This window comes from Oreochromis niloticus, linkage group LG8 (assembly GCF_001858045.2).
Source record: "Oreochromis niloticus isolate F11D_XX linkage group LG8, O_niloticus_UMD_NMBU, whole genome shotgun sequence".
In the NCBI taxonomy this organism is placed as follows: Eukaryota; Metazoa; Chordata; class Actinopteri; order Cichliformes; family Cichlidae; genus Oreochromis; species Oreochromis niloticus.
The window spans coordinates 14,036,761-14,060,260 of NC_031973.2; the positions used below are offsets into that span (position 1 = coordinate 14,036,761).

A 23,500-nucleotide genomic window follows, 5' to 3' on the forward strand; every position below is an offset into this window, starting at 1 on the left:
AATGACATGTGAAGTTCAACACATGGAGTTATCGGAGCTTAAGAAGCTTTTAAAATGCACTTAATACAGTTTCCCATGGGAAAATACGTATAAAGGCAACATATGCTTAATTTTATAATTTGTGTTTTTTACAGTGACTGTGCTCAATTTTGAAACATTTTTAAAATGATTTTAGTTTAATTTTTTTTTTTAAGAAAGAAAAAAAGATATTTAATATATATAATTAATTACCAACTTGGTTAACATGTCCTGCACCACTGATCAAGTAATTTCTGATCAAGCTGACAAAGATATTTACCAGATAATACTTTCAGTCATTGTCCTTAAACTTTGCTAAAACATCCATCCATTCACTCACTTCTGCTGATCCAGTTCAGAGCAGCACTTGGGCTGGGCCTGTCCCAGCTGTCCATCTCTCAAGAGACAGAGAGATAGGCCACCATTCACACTTGCGTTTCTATAAATGTGAGTAATTGAAAGTAGCAAGAGAAGTTTTACTGAACTTGCTTTTGCACACAGAAAACTTTTTACAACATTTCATTGTACAAAAATATTTTTTTTCTCCACCTTGTCATTGAAAACAGTGTCAGGGGAATGCTGAACTACGTCCCCTGTCACGGTTTACTTAACAGTGATCTTTTGTTCTGTAATGTGCTGTGTGTGTATAGCAGTTGTCCCCATGCTGTTTCTGGGTCTGGCCTTGGCACACCCTGTAACTGGACTCCATAGTTCAGTGTCATAATTTACAGAGCTGTATACGGCCTACCGTGTTTAAAGTACATTTCAGTTTATCAACAGTAATATTAGCTGACCTACAAGTCGGATAAATGAACACCTTTTTTCCCTTTTACTTCGCAGGCGATGTGTTGCAGGTCGGAAAAAACTCAAGCTGTCCGTTTGCCTGATGGTGGAAATATCCCTCTAAAAATATACAGAGGCATTCCTGTATCAGCAGCAGTCACAAGTATGAGATTGTTATACACAGCTAACAGCTAAAGGTTAAGAGGTTTGACATTCATAAATCCTAAAACATACATCTTCATTTCATTCCTCTGCATGTGTGTGAATGCTTCTTCTATAAGCCTAGATAAATTTTGCCTACATCCAATTTTTCGAATGGCTACTGGAATAACTTGTAGTTTAAAGCTTTGTACGTACAGTCACATGAAAAAGAAGGTTTTAATAGGACTTCATGAAAAAAAAAAAGGTTAACTTGTGTCTTTGGCAGCAGTAGCTTGTTATAAACATTTTCTATATGACTTTTGGCCCATTTTACAGCATAGCTTTAGGTCATTGAGGTTTTCACACACTTGTGAAGGGTCTTTTAACGACCCTTCACAAGATTTCAGTTGGGCTGAGATCTAGACTTGAATGGGCCATTCCGTTGCAAATTTGCTTCTGTGCTCTTTGATACGTTGCATTTCGGGCCACGCTTTAGCTGTGAAACGGCCTCACATTTGACTCTAGATTACTCTAGATTAGGTGTTCGGGTCCCGTAGCTGCAAAACAAGCCCAGATCATTACCCCTCCACCCCTGTGCTTGACAGTTGGTATGAGGTGTTGGAGGTATGGTTTTTACCAAATATGGTTTTGCAGAGACTAACATGTCCATGTGACATTGTTCCAGGTCTCGTGTTTTGTGCAGACACAACTATACGAATCTAAACCATGTTTCGAAGAGTAATTGCTCCAAACAAGCCATACCTGTTCAGACTTTTTCTTAATTTGACTGTTTGTCTAACTTTGACATGCCACCCCATCCCTGAATGGTTTTAAATTTAGTTCTTGAAAGTTTTCTAAGTCTTCCATTGTTTGACCTTGGGGTAAATTTGCTGGAACACCCACTCCTGGGAAAGCTGTGACATTTTTGTTGTGTTAAGACACCTGAATGCTGCAGAACGACAAACTGTCAAAACGTCTGCTTTTACAGACAAGGTGACGATCGGTTAATTAAAGTTCATTTGAATAGCAGCGCTGGCTGCTACTTACTTTCTCAATCCTGTTGATGTTATTTTCTGTCCTACTGTAGAATATCATTAATGAAATTTTAGTATTTTGGGTTTATATACAGTGGCTTGCAAAAGTATTCGGCCCCCTTGAACTTTTCCACATTTTGTCACATTACAACCACAAACATTAATCAATTTTATTGGAATTCCACGTGAAAGACCAATACAAAGTGGTGTACACTTGAGAAGTGGAACGAAAATCATACATGATTCCAAACATTTTTTACAAATAAATAACTGCAAAGTGGGGTGTGCGTAATTATTCAGCCCCCTGAGTCAATACTTTGTACAACCACCTTTTGCTGCAATTACAGCTGCCAGTCTTTTAGGGTATGTCTCTACCAGCTTTGCACATAGTGACTGAAATTCTTGCCCATTCTTCTTTGCAAAACAGCTCCAGCTCAGTCAGATTAGATGGACAGCGTTTGTGAACAGCAGGTTTCAGATCTTGCCACAGATTCTCGATTGGATTTAGACACCAGACAGGTCAGGGATAAAGTTATTGAGAAATTTAAAGCAGGCTTAGGCTACAAAAAGATTTCCCAAGCCTTGAACATCCCACGGAGCACTGTTCAAGCGACCATTCAGAAATGGAAGGAGTATGGCACAACTGTAAACCTACCAAGACAAGGCCATCCACCTAAACTCACAGGCCGAACAAAGAGAGCGCTGATCAGAAATGCAGCCAAGAGGCCCATGGTGACTCTGAATGAGCTGCAGAGATCTACAGCTCAGGTGGGGGAAATCTGTCCATAGGACAACTATTAGTCGTGCACTGCACAAAGTTGGCCTTTATGGAAGAGTGGCAAGAAGAAAGCCATAGTTAACAGAAAACCATAAGAAGTCCCGTTTACAGTTTGCCACAAGCCACGTGGGGGACACAGCAAACATGTGGAAGAAGGTGCTCTGGTCAGATGAGACCAAAATGGAACTTTTTGGCCAAAATGCAAAATGCTATGTGTGGCGGAAAACTAACACTGCCCATCACTCTGAACACACCATCCCCACTGTCAAATATGGTGGTGGCAGCATCATGCTCTGGGGGTGCTTCTCTTCAGCAGGGACAGGGAAGCTGGTCAGAGTTGATGGGAAGATGGATGGAGCCAAATACAGGGCAATCTTGGAAGAAAACCTCTTGGAGTCTGCAAAAGACTTGAGACTGGGGCGGAGGTTCACCTTCCAGCAGGACAGCGACCCTAAACATAAAGCCAGGGCAACAATGGAATGGTTTAAAACAAAACATATCCATGTGTTAGAATGGCCCAGTCAAAGTCCAGATCTAAATCCAATCGAGAATCTGTGGCAAGATCTGAAAACTGCTGTTCACAAACGCTGTCCATCTAATCTGACTGAGCTGGAGCTGTTTTACAAAGAAGAATGGGCAAGGATTTCAGTCTCTAGATGTGCAAAGCTGGTAGAGACATACCCTAAAAGACTGGCAGCTGTAATTGCAGCAAAAGGTGGTTCTACAAAGTATTGACTCAGGTGGCTGAATAATTACGCACAGCCCACTTTTCAGTTATTTATTTGTAAAAATTGTTTGGAATCATGTATGATTTTCGTTCCACTTCTCACGTGTACACCACTTTGTATTGGTCTTTCACGTGGAATTCCAGTAAAATTGATTCATGTTTGTGGCTGTAATGTGACAAAATGTGGAAAAGTTCAAGGGGGCCGAATACTTTTGCAAGCCACTGTAAGTACCATTTATACCTGAGAAATTTCTTTTTCTGTGAAATCATTTTATAAATTTTCATAGGTTTATCAAAAAAAAAAAAAAAAAAAAACTGAAGTAAGCAGTAATAGTCTAATGTTTTAATTTATGCAAATTTCCATAAGAATAAGTGGGTTTCCCGTAAGTGTGATGTAGGCTAATGCCCAAAGAAGGGAGCTCTTTGGATAGATTTTTTTCTGGCCAGTAGTCCACAACAAGTCAGCAACAGCTAAACAAACCAAAAATAAAGTTGCCAATAAATAATCTTTCAGTGCCATAATAAAATAAAATAAAACACATTCTCTGAGTGTTTCTGATACTTAAGACATTTACAACTTGTATGTTTAGCTCATAATTATCACTGCTGCTTTACAGAATCCATGGCGGATGAGGGATATCCACACACTGGCTTCTTGGTGAGTAAATGAAGCTAAATCAAAGGTTACAAAAGTATTCAGGATAAAGAAAAGCAAATATGTTTCTTCATACACTGCCCTTCAGTTTCATTCTAAACTTACCAGGGATCAAAACATTACTGCAAATAAATTTCTTTCTGCTCTGTATTAATGTGTGATGTGTCATAAATGAGCAATGATCTGTAAAAACAACACAATGATCCCTTACCATTAGCGAGCTGGAAACAGCGATCAGCCTCTTAAACATGTACATACAGGGACCCCTGCTGGTTGCAATATATACTTAAAAATCAAAATTCACAATTCAACTTTGCGGGCAACGGATGGAAATGAAAAATAAAAACAGCAGCACAGTACGGAAGCTGTGATCAGCTGTCGCGCAGGGCGATTTCATCGTCAAACCTAGTGATTCAACATCAGTCTACAGGTAGAAGTCATATGATTATAGAGTCAACTCAGTCACAAGATGTGATAATGCTTTAATAATACAGACATGTTAGTGCCATATGAACACAGAAGAAGTGTGTTTGAAATGTGTATAAAAGGGGGAAAAGGAAACAGTAACACATTAAATAGTTTTGGAACAACACTGGCACACAAGCAATGGAAATAATTACACTGCAGATTAGATGCTGATAGATATTACACATGGTTTAGGATAATAATAAGAATGACTTTCAATAGTTGAACTGAAATTTTTAATGCAGCCAGAATTTACATGAGCTTTTATTTATTTATTTTTAAACAGACAGTACCTCTTTGGATGTTGATGTATGAACAACCTGTCAAACTAACGCAAATCCACTTTAATTAAGCTGTCTGTGAAAATTAGCATTTTTGTGGATGAATCCCTGTTTATTTCTTTGATATTAATATGACACATTTGATAATATAGTACAGCTTTTTAGTAGGCAACATTGTGGAGAGCTGCAACTCAGTGACCACTAGGTGTCGTTCACTGCACACATTAATTCAGCATCAGTTTACGCATAACCAACAATTACAGAGAACATGACAGGACGGCCACTATACACTGGCTCAAACCCGTTCATGTCTCCAATCACATTCATTTTAGTAAAGCGGCTTGCAGAGAGGAATTAGAGGGCTAAAATAAATCACCTGACTAACATTTGTTTATTCAATGTTGATATATCGCCAGGTCGTTAACATTCATCTGTCATGTAGGGAAACACTGGGCTTGTGGGTTCACAAATGATTCAAATGAACAAAGCCTAAAAGACTTCTACGTGAACTCCCGCTGGAAACGTCACAGAATCACAAAGACTCCAGATCCCACTCAAAAATCCACATCACATCTTATTTCAAACTAAGAGAAGGAAAGCTGGCCAAACTCAACAATACTAGTCCAAGTCGCCTAAAGAAATGTCACAAATGTAAATAACATAAAACACTATCTGTGAAACTTTGTTACAAGTGCTCTTCAGAAACCGAAACAGGCTCTGCTGGAAAGGGAGGTGCAGTTTGAGAGTTAAGCTCTAGAGACAGAAAGACACAAAGCAGCACTGAGAGGGTGGAGAGAGGAATGTGAGGCGCTGGGATGGTGTGGACGGAGGGAAAACTCTTCCTCTTGTGCTCCGCTTTTGCATCCTCTGCTTCGAGCATTGAATTACACCCACATCTGGACAAAACATCTGCACTACTGAGCCCCAACGCCACTTAGGTCATCCATTCAAAGGAGTAGATGTGCAAGCAATGACCAAAAACGAGAAAAAGTATAAAATGCATCACTGCGAGGAAAATAAAAGTAAACTTTAGAGTGCAAAACCCCTGCAGAGACAAGGAATTGCTAAGTAACACACGCTGTAATCCTGTAAACTTTAATTTTAACGATGGCAGTGAAGGATTTAAGAACGCAGCTAAAGCACAGGAGAAAACGGAGGAAAGAAACCTGCCTTGAAACGGTTTGGCGAACCGTTTCAGTGGGACATTCTTTGGAAGAAAACACGAGTGACTGCCAAGGCAGGGAAGTCCCTCTAATTGTTATTCACAGTTGGCTTGACAGCAGTGGTGAAAGCTGGTTTCAGATTTGGCACAAATAAGTGAGGAAACTGCAAAAGCGACACAATAACACACCGACACAGGCCTTCCTTAAACAAAGATCCGTGTAACAACATTTGTCACTGGAGAGTAAGTGAAAAAAACAAACAAAAGAGGGAGATGGCATCTCATCATTACACACATTAGTAGGGCAATAATCACAAGTGTTATTCGTATTAAGCAGGAAATAATTGATTATTGTTATTAATTCACATAATGATCAGGATTAATATACTTAAAAAAAAAAAAAAAAACTATATTTAGGTGGAAGGTCTTTCTGCATGACACATGAAGCCTCAAATGCATCATAACATAATTTTGGTCATTTTTTCCCTGCACCAGCTTCAAAATTAATAAGAAATGTGGGAAATTTGGAGGACAGTGTAAAAGTGAAAGATCAAAATCATGAATTACAAATACAAATGATTTTTTTTTTAATAAACTTGCCAATCTTTTAATGGAAATTCTTCTTTTAGGGTGATCACAAAATTCTCAGAACATGCAAGCACACCACTTACTTTGAATGGAAACACCATCCTTATTTAACTCAGTTTTCACCCTGAATAATACCCAAAATGACACACGCCGACACTGTATGTATGATTGAAGATCATTTTCATGCATAATCCAGCCTGTGCGGAGCTAGACACTTAATTTTTGCCTGTGTAGAGACAGGAGGATTGTAAAAACCAAACAATTGAGGTGCAGACTTTCAGCTTTGATTAAAGGGATTTGACAAATATTTTAGATGAATTGTTTAGAAATTAGACATTTTCAGAGCCGCAAAATTAATTTGACGACTTTTCATTGTAATGTTAAATATGAACCTCAGAAAGATTAGGCTAGAAAAACAAAACCCATCAGTGAGGTAGCAAAACCTTTAGGAATGGTCAGATCAACAATATGATCATTTCTAAAACTACGTGCTGAACAGGTCAAGAACACCAAAAGCCCCAAAAGGCCACAGAAGACAGCTGAAGTCCATGATCACAGAATTTTTTCAATGATTTAAAAAAAATCTGTCAAACATGAGACAACTTTGTCCCACTGGACCCAGCCCACTAGTGTCTATTTAAAAACCAAACCCTATAAGTCCTAAAATGTTAATGCAAATTTTTGTTAAACCCCTTAAATTTATGCTGCAAGTCTGCACTTCAGTCAAGTGTTGATTGTTTGATTTAAAATCCACCATGGTGATGTACAGAAAAAAAAAAACTAACATCTTGCCCAAATGACCTTAACTGTATATGCAGTACAAAGCTGGACAATCTTTATAATGCAAGTTGTGATGTTGGTTCATTGGTGTGCCAATTTTGAAAAGGCGCCATGGGCAGATTGGATGCTGGGGTAGACACGATTGTAGTCTGAAGGCAGCGCAGTCACATTTAAACACTGCTAAAAATGCAATTTTTTGTTTTTAAGCAAAGCTCCTCAGTCCTACTTTTCAAAGTGATTAGTCAGTGTTCAGTTTTATAAGCACCAGCCCTGGTATGTTGTTATCACCAGTGTTATGTTAGAGCTGGGACTGAGCTGTTGTCATAGGAAACCAGAAAACACAAACACAAATAAATGCTGTCTTCTTTTGCCAACTGTGAATTTTAACAACAGTCCGTAATCAGAACGCATTTTTCTTCAGGTGATGTATCAGAATGCAGTGACATTTTATTTAAAAGTTACAAACAAGTGTTCCAGACAAAGACACCACAGTATAACCATATTGCACGACAAAAATCCATCAACATTTCCAAAAATACTGACAAAGAATTCATGACATCTTGCTTTTTTGTTTTTTCCACCCAGCCTTTTTTTTTCCTTAAACAACCGAACAAAAAAGGAAACCCTCGAAATAAACACTCTTACTCAATCCTTTTCTGCTTTAACTTCTTCTTTCTTCTCGCTGATGGCAGCATCATTTTTTTCCACATTTTCCCCAGCCTCAGCATTGGACTTTGGCTTCTCTTCCTCCTTCTTGGGTTCAGGAAGAAGGATGACTTTCCCAATATTTTGGCGTTCGTGCATGCGCTTCATGGCTTCAGTCACCTGAGAAGAGACAGGAGAAGAACAGATGTTCACATTGGGCAGTAAACTGAGTGCATCAGTCATTTAAACGCATCCAAAAACTATTCGTGAGTCACTAAAACCCTGATAAACACAATCTGCTGTCAAGTTTCTCTCTGGGCAACAACAGAAAGTTCTTGTTTGAATGTTTAACGGGATGAGAAAAAAAAAAAAAAAAAAAAAAAAGGACAGACTCATACCAACTTGGCCACATATGGCACAACAATGACTTGCAGTTACCTTACAAAAATCTTATCATTTTCAGCTAATGGATGCATATTTACACATCAAGGAGACACGGAGCCCCCCCCCCACACACACACACACACTAACATGTACAGGTTGCTTTGCTTCTGCCATGTTTTGTGTCCACTATTTCTAGAAGAAAACTTTCACCTTTTACAACTATCTGCTTCCCTACATTCATTTCCTGCTTGCTAAATTTGGTACTGGAAAACTAACCTACATATTAGAGAACTGAAGCTATGGTGGGTCAGGAAGTGCAGCTGATGAGTGAAAAGGCAATAAAAAGCAAAAAAAAAAAAAAAAAAAATTGACACTATACATAGCAACAAAAGACTGATCACTGTGGAAGATTTAAGTCCCCCACTTGATTTGAGCAGCTTTAACTGAAAGGTGAACAAAGTCTGCCCCTTGCTGGATTAGCCACTGCCCAGCCAAATAAGTCACAGGCTAATATTTAATTCACCCGCCTTTAGGCTTGATGAGGTTTTGATGAGGCTATTCAAAGTCACATTTATTTCTATCCAGGGTGGCATTCATTTGTTGCCAAGATCTGGATTTGATGATGCAGCAGAGTCTTCGCCAACACATCCCAAAGATTCCCAGTGGGGTGAAATTGACATGTAATGTTCCCCAAACTGCTCTCTCATTGTCATCTCGGAACATGTCTGTATCATCAAGGGAGAAAAAGATGGGACTGATGGGGAAAACCTGGCCATTCAGTGAATTCAAGCAGTCGGACAACCTTTTTTAAAAAATAAAAAAAATAAATAACTGAGTGCACTGAATGCAGACCAGACTAACTGAAGTACCACCAGTTCACAAGACTGACCCTGCAGGCTCATATGGTAGGCACTAAGCATCACTTTATTCACCCATCTTCTTACCCTGACACACCCATCACTGGGGAACAGGGTGAATCAGAATCAGACCACAAACCCTTTCAGTTGTTCCAGTGTCCTCTTTATGCTCTCTAGCAAACTAAAGCTTCTATCCACCAGCTAGCCTACCTGATTTTTCTTAAGGCTACATGCCTAGTCCCAATCCCTTGAATTGTCTTGTGCATGTGGAAGGTGCTCTTATCTTGACTAGCAAACACAGCTGTGAGCTTTCCTGTTGAAATCTCTGATCACAACCATTCAAGATTCTTTGCCTGCACTCCACCCATCCCTGCCAACATTTCTTCCTCAAAGATAAGTTTTCACTACTCTTCTAGATTTTGATAATGTTTTTGTTATCCCTTAAGCCATCTGGAGTTTCAGCAAACTCCAGATGTTTTCTTTGTTTGATGCAGGGCAATAATTTGACCCGTCTAAAACTGGAGCAATGCCGAGGATTAGTCTAAAACTCGGCCCTGATTCTTTAAGAAATGAGAAGCTGCGCATGGGATCACTTAATAAATAACTTACTACCAGCTGAAATGCATCAATCACTACGATAATTATCCAGTGGAAGGCTCTTGCTCATTCGAGAGCAAGATAAATGTCAATGTATACTTCATCAATATGCAGTGAAGTAAATACAGAAACAGTTCCAACAAGCATCTTCAAAAACTAGGAACTGTTTTATTAGACAATTGTTTTAGACTGCAAACCCGATCAGACTTACCTCCTCAAAGTGATAGCTGGAGTCGATGCGGGGCTTGATCTTTCCCTGCTTGTAGAGCTCAAGCAGCGTAGACATAGTCCTGCCGAAGAGCTGCTCATCAGTGATGTATCCCAGGTGGAAGCCGCTGACAGCTTTGTTGGACTGCATCAGTTTCATGGTGTTCAGAGAGAGCTGGTTATACCAGGTCTTTGCCATGGCCAGCAGGTTCTTCCTCTGGCCTGTCACACAATTGGCTGCACCTGCAATGTCGAACAGTGATAAAGGGCACATTAAAAACTTCACAATAATCGTCTCACTACCTTATCACGACCTCATTTAACTTTAGCGCGTTGCAAATAAATGTTTGAGCATCAACTCTGATTTCAATTAAGTTTTATTTATGCAGCGCCAAATCACAACAACAGTCGCCTCAAGGCACTTCATATTGAAGGGTAGACCGTACAATAATACATACAGAGGAAAAACTCAACAATCATACGACCCCCTATGAGCAAGCACTTTGGCGACACTGGGAAGGAAAAACTCCCTTTTAACAGGAAGAAACCTCGGGCAGAACCAGGCTCAGGGAGGGGCGGGGCCATCTGCCGCAACTGGTTGCGGTGAGAGGAGGAAGACAGGACAAGAAGAAGAAATATTCAATGCATCATGGGAATCCCCCAGCAGCTTACACCTATTGCAGCATAACTAAGGGAGGATTCAGGGTCACCTGATCCAGCCCTAACTATGTGCTTTAGCAAAAAGGAAAGTTTTAAGGCTAATCTTAAAAGTAGAGATAGTGTCTGTATCCTGAATCCAAACTGGAAGCTGGTTCCACAGATGAGCGGCCTGAAAACTGAAGGCTCTGCCTCCCATTCTATTTTTAAATACTCTAGGAACAACAAGTAAGCCTGCAATGCAAGTGCGAAGTGCTCTAATGGGGTGATATGGTACTATAAGGTCATTCAGATAAGATGGGGAATGATTATATAAGACCTTATATGTGAGGAGCAGGATTTTGAATTCTGGATTTAACAGGGAGCCAATGAAGGGAAGCCAATACAGGAGAAATAGAATTCTTCTTGTAAGTTGCATGAGACAGACTCGCCATTAATCACGTGCATGATGTCAGTGGAGAAGATGCATCAGGAACAAACTACCCCACAAGAGAAGGTAAACAGTTTAATGCCCGTGTCTTTGTGAGTTTGAACCCAGCTTCATCTTGTCCCCAGTTCGGTCATATCTCGAATACATGTCAAAGCAAAGCTTTTCAGTTGAGTTTAATTAAAACAAAACAAATCTTAAAGTCATAATTTAAAACCGTTATCATGTTATAATTGTCTATGCGTTCAACAGATGGGTCAATTAACACTGAATCATGGTAAGTAAAGGGAATTCTGCTGTGCAAAGCTACCGTCTTGCTAAGCAACAGTGGTGAATCACCACAGACTTGCTTTGAAAACATGGGATTACAGTCCTAGGTTGAAATGCTCTCATTTGACCAAATCCTGAACCTCTGATGTTCCATTCATAAGGAGAAAAGCGGCACAGCGACCTTTCAAGATTGAGCCATTTATTCCGGCAGTTAGAGGAGCAGATTACATGTGAAAAACATCCTCATGTTTTCACAACGGTGGACTCACCCCACGCCTACGGGGTCTGCTACCTTAATTAATGTTTACATCTGCTGAGCATCAACTCAGAGCTGGCTCCAAACCTGCTGATCCCATGTCAGAGAAACCACAGGTGTTGCTGCATTTTAGACTCGACTACCAACAAGGCTGTTCACCTCAATTTTATTTATACTGCACTAATTCACAAGACTCGCAGTTTATAGTGTAAGGAAAGTACAATATTAGAGAGAAAACCCCAACAATCAGATGATCTCCTATGAGGAGGCACTTGGCAACAGTGAGGAGGAAGAGTTCTTTTTTAAACAGGAAAAGACCTCCAGCATAACCTGGCTCAGGAAGGACATGTATGAATGCCTTTTAAGATATTAGCTTCTCTTCACTGGCTCCCTATTAAATCTGAAATGTATTTATAAAGTCCTGTATGATCATGCCCCATCATACTGCATCTTAAAGATCTTTTAGAGAGATGATCCATTGCCTTTAAGCACTGTGTCGAGGTGCAACAGTTTTCATTTTCCTGCTTTTGAAGCTGCTGCATGTTATGGAACTTGGATACAGCTTTAGCCTTCAGCCTTGAACAGCTCGTTATTCATTGTGTAAAAGGAAAAAAAAAAAAATAAAAAAAAATAATATGAAGCCGACATTACAATGACAGCGCGTGTAGGAGGAAAAATTATACACTCATTTAAAATACAAAATGAAACCCAAGCTACTTCGCTAAACTAATCAGGTCTCATTTTAAAAATAAATAAATTACTTAAAACACCATGACAGTTTAAATAAACCAAGTGAAATAAACCAAAGACCCCCCCCCCCCAAAGGATGTCTACACAATCATTTTTTGTTTGTGCGTCTTACCGAAGACTATAATCATGCCCAGGGGCTTCAACAAACTATAGCCTTTTTGGGTGTCAGAGCCACCAAGGGGGTCGAGGACGATGTCCACACCTGCAGAGACAGAAATAAAAGGGAAAAGCTTTGTCATCTTCTGTTATCTAGACACTTACAATGTTCAACACAACGAAAATATGAGAGGCAAGGTTTTTCATTTGTGCAGTAGTAGAACAAGAGTATATTTGTTTTACCCTTCGGGCTGATTTTGCGGATTTCCTCCACGTAGTCTTTGGTGCGGTAGTCGATGGGGTGAGTTACGCCGCCTTGGGTAATAGTCTCATGTTTGGAAGCTGATGCCGTGCCAAAAACAGTCACATCCTGCACAGTTTGACACAGCTGGGTAGCAGCAATACCCACACCACCTACAGATGTGCAGACAGCAGCAAAGACAGGCATGAGAACAGGAGCAGCAGGTGTTTCACTTTCAGCACAAGAGGTTGTGTGCGGTCTCTCTCTGAACCACTCAGCGATTTTCTCAAACATTCAAACTATGCTTGCTTTGAATGTTGAGTTAGCACTCAACCGGGCTCCTAGTAAATACATTTTAAGGGGAAATTACAATGACGATACTGTTACCAAGCAACTGTAGTGAGCTTTTTAAAAATATAATGACTAATGATTGAGACAAAACATTTTACGAGATATCAACTTTGCCCATCTGAATTTGTGTAATCAGTTAATATTTGCATTTGATAAAAAGATACAACCATGAGAAGACAGGTGCATTTCATTCTTCACATGTGCAAAGTTCTGCATCTGTTGTATAACGTGTTTTGACCTTTTACACGTTTTGGCTTAAATGTCATGTACGCGCTGTAAATAAAATGCTAAGTGGTTAAGAGCCAGATCTGACATCAATATGTATAAGTAATGCTGCTCCAGGACCATGACTGGAGCTGATAAATGATGTCATGGCTTTGCAATCTAAGGGTAAAGGTCACACATGGGAGCGTTTCTGACACCTGTTTAATGTTTTGCGTCCATTTTGACTCAATTAGGTTGTCCTTAAACTAACCAAAGTGTAACTGAAAAAATATATATATTTGAAAAAGAAAAGAAAAAAGTTACAGACTTTGTCTCACACAGGACACCAACCAGAATCTCCTGGGTGTCTGTTTTGCATTAGGCCCTCTCATTCATCACAACCTTTTCCAGGCCTTGATCCTCTTCATAAGACTTCTCTCTACCAGAAGAGCTTTAGTATTTTTACCTGACTGTAAACAAATGTTGAACGGAGCTTCCGAGTCTGAAGTCAAAGCACAAGTGCTTTAAATAGGCATTCTTTTAAATGGTCAGGAGGGAGCGATACACTGCAAAATCTCAGTACCGTCTCACTCTTTGCAGCCAGAGACGTGACCTTAATGTTAACTTGTGCACCATTTTGGGCCTATGAAAAATCTGCGACATTGTAGGGTCAAGGGAATAAAGGCCTACAGACTAATCCACAACAATCTAACAACAACTGGTCATGAGTAGGGATGGAATCAAGAACAGCTACCCGATAGCTCAATTCCTTTTAGTTATTCCATTGTATTCTACTCCATTTCCTGTCAATTACGCTCATCAGTTCTGCTTGCACTACAATCAGCTGATTTCAGTTCATAGAGGAGGAAAATAGTGACGCAGTCTGCAGCGTGGATATGGATATAACTTGTGAAACAACTGTATTATGCCATTATGACAACAACTTCAGCTCAATGCGAGCATGCTAACGCTAAGCTAGCCAAGAACCCAGAGTGAAGTTGGGTTGACCGAATGCTGACCCCAGCCCGGCAGCCAGACCTTGAACTTCACCAAGCAGTCAGGCTGCAGCGTGCACTTCTACCGGTTCACGTTTCTAAAGTAAAATCACTGCTTCAGTGAAAAAGCATTTCCCAAGTGGTTGCTAGAGGTTGATGAAGTTAATGGGAAAATGATTATTAAAACCCCAGTTGCACAGGCCTACAGACTGGTCAGTGACCCCTCAGACTGGTTTTCAACCAGTTGGGAAATACACATTTTTCCCCCTAGTAACTGGTGGTTGATTCACATCATACTGAGGACAACTCTTGAGCGAAGAGGTGATGAGAAACGAATCGGTCTATGGGAAAATTACCCAAGTAAAAATTTTATAGTTGAGTTTATGTGTCTTATCAAAATATTATCACCGATTTACTTCTTAATTAAATTATGATCCTCATTAGATTTAAATTGGCAATAAAGGCAATGCTTTAAGGTGGAGTCATCATGTGACTGACAACCTCATGAGTATTCACCCTTCATTGATTTCACAGTCAAACCCACTCTATGCTTATTTAATTCCAGCTTTAAAAGATGGCAGTGACCAAAATGTGGCAACATTTATAAACAATCTATGGCCTGTACGGTATGATAAAGCTAAGCCATCACAACACTGATTAGTCAGTGATTGTTTTGGAGCAACATCGTTTATGATTTGGTAGGAAATACACCAGCATGGGCCGGTATTAAATCTGATCCGGTCAGACTATTACTGCATCATCACCTAACCCTTTTCCTGAAATGTCCTCTCGCTCTCCATATCACACCCAATTCCACAGAGACTAATTTAGAGATGCGACTTAGAGGGGGGAAACCTCAGAAGACAGGTGACCAAAAGGCGACATAGAAAGCAGTGCTTTCTGATCTCTGTGGCCCATTTCCACTTAACAGTGAAAGGCTTTTGAAGATGATGACCACCTGGGCCTGCAGGTTCACCAGTAATCCTTTCTGCCCTCATCTTTACCCTGGCCTCATGATTCATACAGGTCAGCTGACACCCATCCACCCACTCAACAGTGATGAGCAGCCTTTGAGAGGGAGGATGCAGAGGAGCAGAAGAGCAACTGAGCATCACAGTAACTGTCCTGTATTCTTAGAGTGTAGGGGGGGGGTCCAAACACAGATATTTGTGCTGCTGGGACAATACAACGTTAAATCTTTGAATTCAAACTGACTAAAGTGCAAAGCTAAACAAACACTTCCTCAAACCTCTCAGCTCTAACTGGATTATACCATATGCTCATAACTATCAGTTATATTGTCAAGTGCAGCTGTTTCACAAGTTCAAGATATTTTCAGTAACGATGTGAAAAATGTGCAGTCATCACAGCCTCATAGCTGAAGGTGTCAACTGCACATGCACTGCAAACTTTTAGTTTTCCTAATAAGAGTGTGGTGATCTCTATTTGATCAAAGGCAGAAGTGAAATGTCACACCAGCTGACCCTATAACTGTGACATACAGCTAAGAAAGGCCTTTGTTTACTACTCCTGGACATGCACACTCATTAAAGATGGTTTGGTGTAAAAAATTTGCATTTGAGAAGTGTTGCCCAAGCAACCATTTGTGATAATAATCCAGTTTTGTATGAAGATGTTTTGACATAACACGCTTCGTCACCTCTGACTTTAAGTCTTTTAGCTGATAATCTTTCAGCACAGAAATGCAGCTGCATTCAAAGAGCTGATTAGCAGCCTGGAGGGAGCGTGCTGTGCGACTCTTTACACGTTGCCCAGGAGACTGACAGAAGGTTTGTTACACCTTCTAATTAGCTGATGACGAGAGTGTCGCACAACATTGGGGATGCCACTGAGCTAGTCTGAGGAGATCCTTCATTATCTATTCCTCAAACTAATTTTCACACTAAGGCTACACGTACGATTATAAAAATAATCAGTTAACCTCTTCAATTAACTGAGTAATGATTTGATGTGACACAAAAACTGGGTCATTTGATAATTTTAGGATACACATCAAAACAGTGTTTATCATCTTATACCAGGGTGCAACCGCTGTTTCAGCTCCTCGCCACGTAATGTGCAATTTATACTTCTGCACTGTGTGGACCCTTTGGCGTCGCCTGCACGAGTGGACGTCACGATTCTCAACATTTATACTCATTTATAGTGCCTCTGTTGCTGTGCAGTCTCACAGAAACGAAGAAGAAAAAAAAAACAACTTAGTTTATTTGAAAATTATTTTCAGGCGTCTCCACGAGTCTTACCTGCTGCCATGTGTATAAGAACACTTTTGCCGGGCCTAAGATTGGCCATCTCAAACAGCATCATGTAGGCGGTCATGTAGTTAATAGTTAAAGCAGCACCTTCCTCAAAACTCATCTCCTCGGGCATAAGGAAGGTGCGGTCAGCGCTCACGACAACTACTTCCTGCCACATGCCGCTGCGGGCCAATGCGATGACACGATCGCCAACCTGAGGGAAGGAAGGAGGGGGGACAGGGAGAAGGTGGTGTGAGGTCAAACTAAAACACAGACGTTCACAGCTGTGGAATGATGCATTTCTTCATATCAACTTAATACAGGAAGCTTAAAAGTTTGATTTAGCAAAATTATAATGCAGTAAACTCCAATTACACCTGATGCTAATCTTAAAAAACAAAAGTGGGGAAGTTAAATGCGTGCTTTTTAAACTTTCCTGTCATTCAGCTTAGTTTCACTCTGATTAGTTTTCCTCCTGTGGTCATCTATGCCCCACTTTCAGCAGCTCAGTGCCCCACATTTTGAAACCTGGTGTTCTATTGATCTTTGTAGAAAGTAGAAAACAACTGCATATTTCCACTGTGGGGGAAGAAACCTCAGACTAATATCTCAAAGGCTGAACAATAACAGACAAAGTCTGTAGGACCAAAAGTAGGGAAACAGAGCGCCTGTAACTTGAATAGGCATCGTTTCTGAAAAGAAAAACAGACTGGGAAAAGAATTGTATTTGCTCCGTTTCTCATACAGTGCTGTGCAAAAATCTTGAGCCACCCTTTATTTCTTTACATTTTTCTCTCGAGGACTTTGTCATTTTGTGGTCTCGAGCAATAGTTCTCCAGGGTTTCTGAAGGTCTTTCCAAGTTTTTCTTTGGACATTGGCTTTTTCCCCCCTCCACTTCTAATGGAAAAAACCCCAAGTCAGTCTTGTGATTATTAGAGATTTATATTTCATGCATCCTTTCCAAAACACATTCTCACTATATTATTGTCTTTGAGTCCACAAACTTCTGTGCCTCAGTGAAACTCACAGCACCCTCTCAAACAAACTAAAACCATTAAACAAAACGACATTTTCACATTCATTCTCTGGTCATGGGGACATCAGAAATGGGGGCTTATGGGAAATGCTGTTCATATTTAATGGCGTTCCTAAATTCAAAGGGGCATATGACCAACGTTGCGAAACATTCCAAAAATGTGAGGGGTGCAGGAAAGCAGCCTGATCTGATCATGAATGCTGCACAGTTTCCTGCTAAAACAGCTTCAAGAGCTCTGAGTCACACCCACTTCCTGCTGCACACAGCCCATTACAATAGACAGATGACACACAAATATTTACGCTCGCAAATGCAGTAAACACACACACACACACATGCGCATACACATCCACATTTGGTGTGTGTGCCTCAATTTTTGGCGAGTTATTGTAAGAACCTTAACTTCCACCTCAGATGACACGCTCGATTTCTCAACCCCTGGACTTGTGAAACATTAAAAACTTGCAGGATCAACTCAAATTTTTTCCCTTTTCTTAAAGAAGGGCTGAGTTCATTTCTTGGAAGGTTGACATAAAGTGAAGTCACTGCAGAGACTACAGAGTGGAAATGGGACAGTGAAAACCTGCTGCTCATTTGAGTCAGTCTTGACAAAAACTAGCGCCCCGCCTGGTTTTCTGCAGCTCAATAATAGTGCATCAAAATCTGTCTTTGCCACTAAAGCATCTCAGTAGCCGAGAGAAAGAACAGATCTTCATCCATAATTCAGAGTCGTGTGAAGACAAAAGTACATCCTCTTAATTCAAAACTTTTAATATCAGGGGAGAAGTAAGCAAACCCCACTGACTCAGTAGCTTGTAGAACCACAGCTATCAGCCGTAGCTTGACGTGGTCATTTGCTGTATGACTTTCAGTCAGGTTGCAGTCTGAACTTTTACTTGGTCATTGTAAAACCTCGACTCTTTTCCTCTTTCAGCCAGTTTGTTGCAGATTTGCTGCCATTCTTGAGATCGTCATGTTGCACGACTCGATTTGGGTCAAGCTTTGACTCTCAGACAGATAGCTTCACATTTAACTAGAATATTTTGGTATACAGAGAAATTTGTGGTCGTCTAAATGACTGCAAGCAACAAGCCCAAATCATCACCTCTACCACGATGCTTGACAGTTGTATGAGGTGTTTATGGTGATATGCTGTGATTGTTGGTCACTAAATGTGTCGCTGTGGATTACACCCAAAACCCCCTTGGTCTTGTCTGTACAAAAGGCATTACCCCAGAAGTCTTTGCAAATCTCAGCTGTGCTGAACAAGCTACACTTGCTCAGTCTTTTTCATAATTATACTGTCATCAAGTTTAACAATTACCGTGCTAACTGAGGCTGGTAGAGTCTGAGATGCAGCCCACTCCCAGTTTTTCCAAGCATGGTAAAGCGTGACCTTGGTGAGTTTGCTGGGACCTCCACTTTTGAGAAGAATTGTGGCATTGTGCTAACATGCACCTGAATGCTCAGACCAGCAAATTGCCAAGAACTGTTTTTGTATATTTTTAAACATGCAGAGCTCAGTTAATGAAGTGAATTTGATTAGCAGCACCTGGCTGCTGCTGAGCCTGTAAATCTTATGGAAGCAGTAGTTAGTCTTTCAAACGACTGCATACTATTCTGACTGTTTGTGTGCATTTTACAGCAGCCAATCATACAGATTGTTTTTTTTTTAAGTTCAAGACTAACACGTGCTCTAAACCAAAAACTAAATTAAAAAAAATTCCTGCAAAATCTACTTGAAAATGGAAAATGTGTGCCTTACACTAAGAAAGTTTAGCGAAATGGTTCCTAACTCCCTCCAGTATTTACGTAATCTAAAAGTTTATAGTAGTATAGCATGCAAATACTCCTAGGACTGATTAAATGCCTTGGAAAGAAAATGCAGTTAAGTGCATCGATAGCTTAACATTTGCACCACATGCACCAGACCAGAAAGCATGCGCTGTGCAGACCTAAACACATAGCTTTCTGCTACACATCATGGCCTCGCACATCAAGTCAATTAAAGCCCATATTTGTCAAACAGGTGGCATCTTGCATCCTTTCCCAGGCAGTCAGCTGGAACACTGTAACAAAAACTGTCGCTCCCATCTTCCTGAAATAGCAGTAAAGGTGTGGGGCACAATCGTATATATTGTGCTTTTATTTTAGCATCACTAACAAATGGAAACTGGAAAGACAAGAGAGGCTGCATAACAAATCTAGTCTGTCTTCTTATGAAACAGCCACACCCTGAAGCGCTCTCATCTGGAGGAGCCTCGCTCCAGCCTTTCTCAGTATCAGTCTCTGAAAACACTCTGGCACCCCTTTTTGTTATTGTCTGCACTGCAGTCCCACCCACACCCTTACACTAACCTTAACCAACTATCTCACATGTTAACCTTTAAATTCCTGTTGGGATTTCTCACTGCTTCCTGCACTGCTGCGCCTGGTGCTTTGTGGTGTCTTGTGTTTTGATGTTTCCTTCCAAAAAGGAAGTGTTGGAATGAACCTCTCCCTCTATATGATCCACAAAAATGGAGGGAATGGAAAGAGAGGAGGAGAGCAGTAAGTGGTGAAGAAGAAGGGGGAGAAGGAGGAGGAGGAGGAGGGGGGAAATTCCATGCTGACACTTCAGGATTGGGAGGAGCTTCAGTGTTTCTTAGAAAACACACATTTAATGAAGCCATCATGCAATTAACTGCACGAATAAAGAAAGAAAAGCTGGATCTGGTGGGAAGAATATTCAAGTTCTTTGTACACAAACAGAAGTAACCTCACCGTTAGGCCTTCTTTACACAACAGCATATATGTGTGAACTAGACTCTAGTTCACACACACTCATATCTTAACATTTTATTCAAATTAGGATGATCTTTAACGCCCCAGTTACAGAAACAATAATGAAAGTGGATTTTACATAATCAAGGTCCCTTTGCAATATTGCGCTGCTAATTTACAGGGATGAGTTCCAAATTGTTTAAACCACTGGAATAGATTTCATCCAAGTCTATGATTACCTTTTATTGGCACTGTCGTGTTTTTTGTGCACTGCAAAACAATCAAGTCAAACAAACAGCAGTAAATCTTTTGTGCACCTGAGCCAGATACATGCACGACTCTTTCTACACAGATCTGAAGATAAAAACATGTGCAGAGCTGCTTTTTCTGTCACTGAACAGGTATCGGGCTCTAATAATAGAATCAATAAGGCATCTGACCTTTAAACAGACTCGATAATGGTGCTGGAATCCATAGAAAACCTAATCTACCATCTTACTTGGTGTTCAAAGAGCCTGCAAATGCAGTGATAATTCTTGTTAGACAACAATCCGAGTTATGAGACCTCCCTGTATGACACAAGCTTTATGACTTCAACATGATGTCAATACATAACAAGCATAAACTGGGGCACTGATTTACTGTGCAAAACTCCCAGGAAGGTCTCATTTCACTTCAACTCATGCAGATCTTACAACAAGCAGTTTCTTTGTTTTTGATGTCAACATTCAAAAAAAAATTGAAGGTCAAGATCAACATTCATCCCCAACTTCTGCCTGGAAGTCATCCATTGCCAAGACTTGCATACAAACCAAATAATGCACCTACTGAACCCAGTAGGCTGGCTAAAAAGTGCTGTCAGTCATGTGCAGTGCTTTCCACCTTGTATTAGTGCACACAGAACATAAGAAACTCCTGTTAGATGGAAAAAAAAAAAAAACAAAAAAAAACACACCTTCCTCTTTTAATTTCTGTGCAAACAAATCTGAGCCAACAAGTGAAAAATTACAGAACTTCTGCAAAAGGCTGTGGCATATAAATCCATGAATGATACTTGCTATGAGTCACTTTGGCTTTATCTTACACATACCACTGTAAAACCAAACGCAGTGCATAAAAGCAACGACCTTTGGCCACTGAAAGATCTTTTTTACTCGAGTATGTGTTTAAACTGTGCCATAATGTAGCTGTGAGGCGCATGCAAGGTTCAAAGAGGCTAAAATCAGCAGCTCTCTAAATATAATCGAGTATAATTGCCAACATCAGGTGTTACAGCTGACGAGTTTCCATCAGTTTCAAGAATTTAAAAGCAGGCACACACACACACTTGGTTTAGAAATGCGCCTTTTCATCAGAGAAGAAAAATACACGTAGCTTCTTTTGTGCAGGGGAGGAAATGTTAAAAATGCGTCAAGGACAGACTGTCAATCAAACACGGTCAGTTTTCATAAGTGTCACACTTTCCAGCAGCTGCTCAGACAAACACACTACGATTAAGGTTGTTTATTCAATTGTCGCTGCTTGAGAAAGGAAACAGCCAGTCTAAACTCACGTCAGCTATAAATCTGATTGAGCCTTCTGAGATTTGAGAGGAACTTAAATTAACAGCTATTAAAAGAAATTTCAGTTCACGGCTTTCACTAAAGAAACGTGGAAAGTGATGACAGCAGCGCTCTGGGTTGGCGTTTGGAAAAGATTACGCGCGTCACGCACTGGCAAGAAATGCAGAAAAATTAAAGGCTTGGATAGTTTGCTTGGCAGCTGCGCAGCCGCTGATCTGACGCTCTTTCATGACCACAGTGGAATTTTGTGGGTGTGGGGAAAGCATTTAGCAGGTCTTTACTCACTTTCCTGTCATTCACATCCTCCCCGACCGCTTCAATGACCCCGGAGCCCTCCATTCCCATCGTGACGGGCGGGGAAGGAAGCAGCTCGTACAGCCCCTGCCTGCCCAGCAGCTCGGCGAAGTTCAGCCCGCATGCCTTGACTCGCACCAGGACCTCTCCTGCCTTCAGTTTCGGCTTGGCCATCGTCTTCACCTGCAGCTTGACTTTGTCGTAGCCCCCATGTCCCGTGAGAACCAGAGCGCGGAAGGAGAGCGGCTTCTCCTCAGCGGCTGGTTCTGCTGCAGCTGCTGGTGGTTCTGCTGCAGCTGCAGCTGGTTCTGCTGCTGGTTCTGCTGCAGCTGCTGGTGGTTCTGCTGCAGCTGCTGGTGGTTCTGCTGCAGCTGCTGGTGGTTCTGCTGCAGGGCTGCTGCTGCCGCCTGACTCCTGCTGAGGTGCATCCGAAGCAGCTGTGGGAGGCTCATCGGGCTTTTTCTCCTGCTCAGGCTGTTGCTGCTGAGTTGGATCCTCTTCGCCAGACATGATAACCACTTTCTAAGTGCGCTTTAAAGCTTTTCAGTTCGACAGTTGCGCCTGTTTGAGCGTTTCTTTCCAAACACTCCAAGAACGAAAAAAAAAATCGGTTTAGTGCAAATATTCTAGTATAAAAATGTGAAACGAGTGGCTGTTTCCTGCAGAGTCAAGTCCTCAGTAAGATGTGCGCGGTTTCCTGTGTATGCGCCTAGATCAACAAGTGCCCAGAGTCAAGAGTGGCGTATTTTATACAAGTTCCCGGAGTGATTTTCACAATAAAATACGGATGCCAATTTACCAAAACGTTTTCTTTTTCTTTTCTGTTCTTTTCTCATTTTTGATGTGGCAGATAAAATTGAATTCACCAATCCAGCAAGATTTAGATTAGTTTGTTTCAGGTTGTGCAGGTTAAAAAAAGGAGAAAAATGATGGCACCCATGAAGACCTGCCGAGAACTGATTTTAAAAAGTCTAAAGTCTGATTTTAAAAAGTCTAAATAAAACAACTTCATCAGGCAATGCATTCATGTCCAGTATTTTTCATGGGATGAAAATGCTGAACATGAAGATTTTCCGACTAAGTAACATAAAAATAAACAATTCATTTCTAATAATATCCGCGTTTTCCTGCATGAGGACTTTAAACACAAAAGGCATAACAACATTGGATGTACACAACACTTTTTCGGGTACTCAGAGGCGTTAATAGACAAAGCTATAACATATAAAAGACAGCT

At 40.7% G+C, this 23,500-nt stretch overlaps 1 protein-coding gene and 1 long non-coding RNA gene across 2 annotated transcripts; one reads left to right on the forward strand and one right to left on the reverse strand.

Annotated features, from left to right (window-relative positions):
* Nucleotides 1–764: 764 nt before the first annotated feature.
* On the forward strand, nt 765–5,239 carry LOC112847653 (uncharacterized). Its single transcript, XR_003221313.1, has 2 exons — nt 765–964; nt 4,099–5,239. It is a non-coding gene; the product is annotated as an uncharacterized LOC112847653 (long non-coding RNA).
* A 1,719-nt stretch (nt 5,240–6,958) lies between these two features.
* Nucleotides 6,959–22,992, reverse strand: LOC100708063 (synaptic vesicle membrane protein VAT-1 homolog). Its single transcript, XM_013269451.3, has 6 exons — nt 22,255–22,992; nt 16,614–16,821; nt 12,802–12,972; nt 12,575–12,664; nt 10,107–10,345; nt 6,959–8,237 (listed from the first exon to the last, which is right to left on the reverse strand). The coding sequence occupies exons 1-6, from the start codon at nt 22,771–22,773 to the stop codon at nt 8,058–8,060; spliced, it is 1,407 nt and encodes a 468-aa protein (XP_013124905.2). The 5' UTR covers nt 22,774–22,992; the 3' UTR covers nt 6,959–8,057.
* Nucleotides 22,993–23,500: the final 508 nt, after the last annotated feature.

Excerpts from the sequence above, each read along its gene's own strand:
- LOC100708063 (XM_013269451.3), bottom strand. The coding sequence starts at position 22,773 with ATGTCTGGCGAAGAGGATCCAACTCAGCAGCAACAGCCTGAGCAGGAG. Across the intron at positions 12,973-16,613 it reads TCTTATACACATGGCAGCAG|GTGGTGTGGGTATTGCTGCT; the intron begins GTAAGACTCGTG and ends GCACATCTGTAG. Across the intron at positions 10,346-12,574 it reads GGGCATGATTATAGTCTTCG|GTGCAGCCAATTGTGTGACA; the intron begins GTAAGACGCACA and ends TCGACATTGCAG.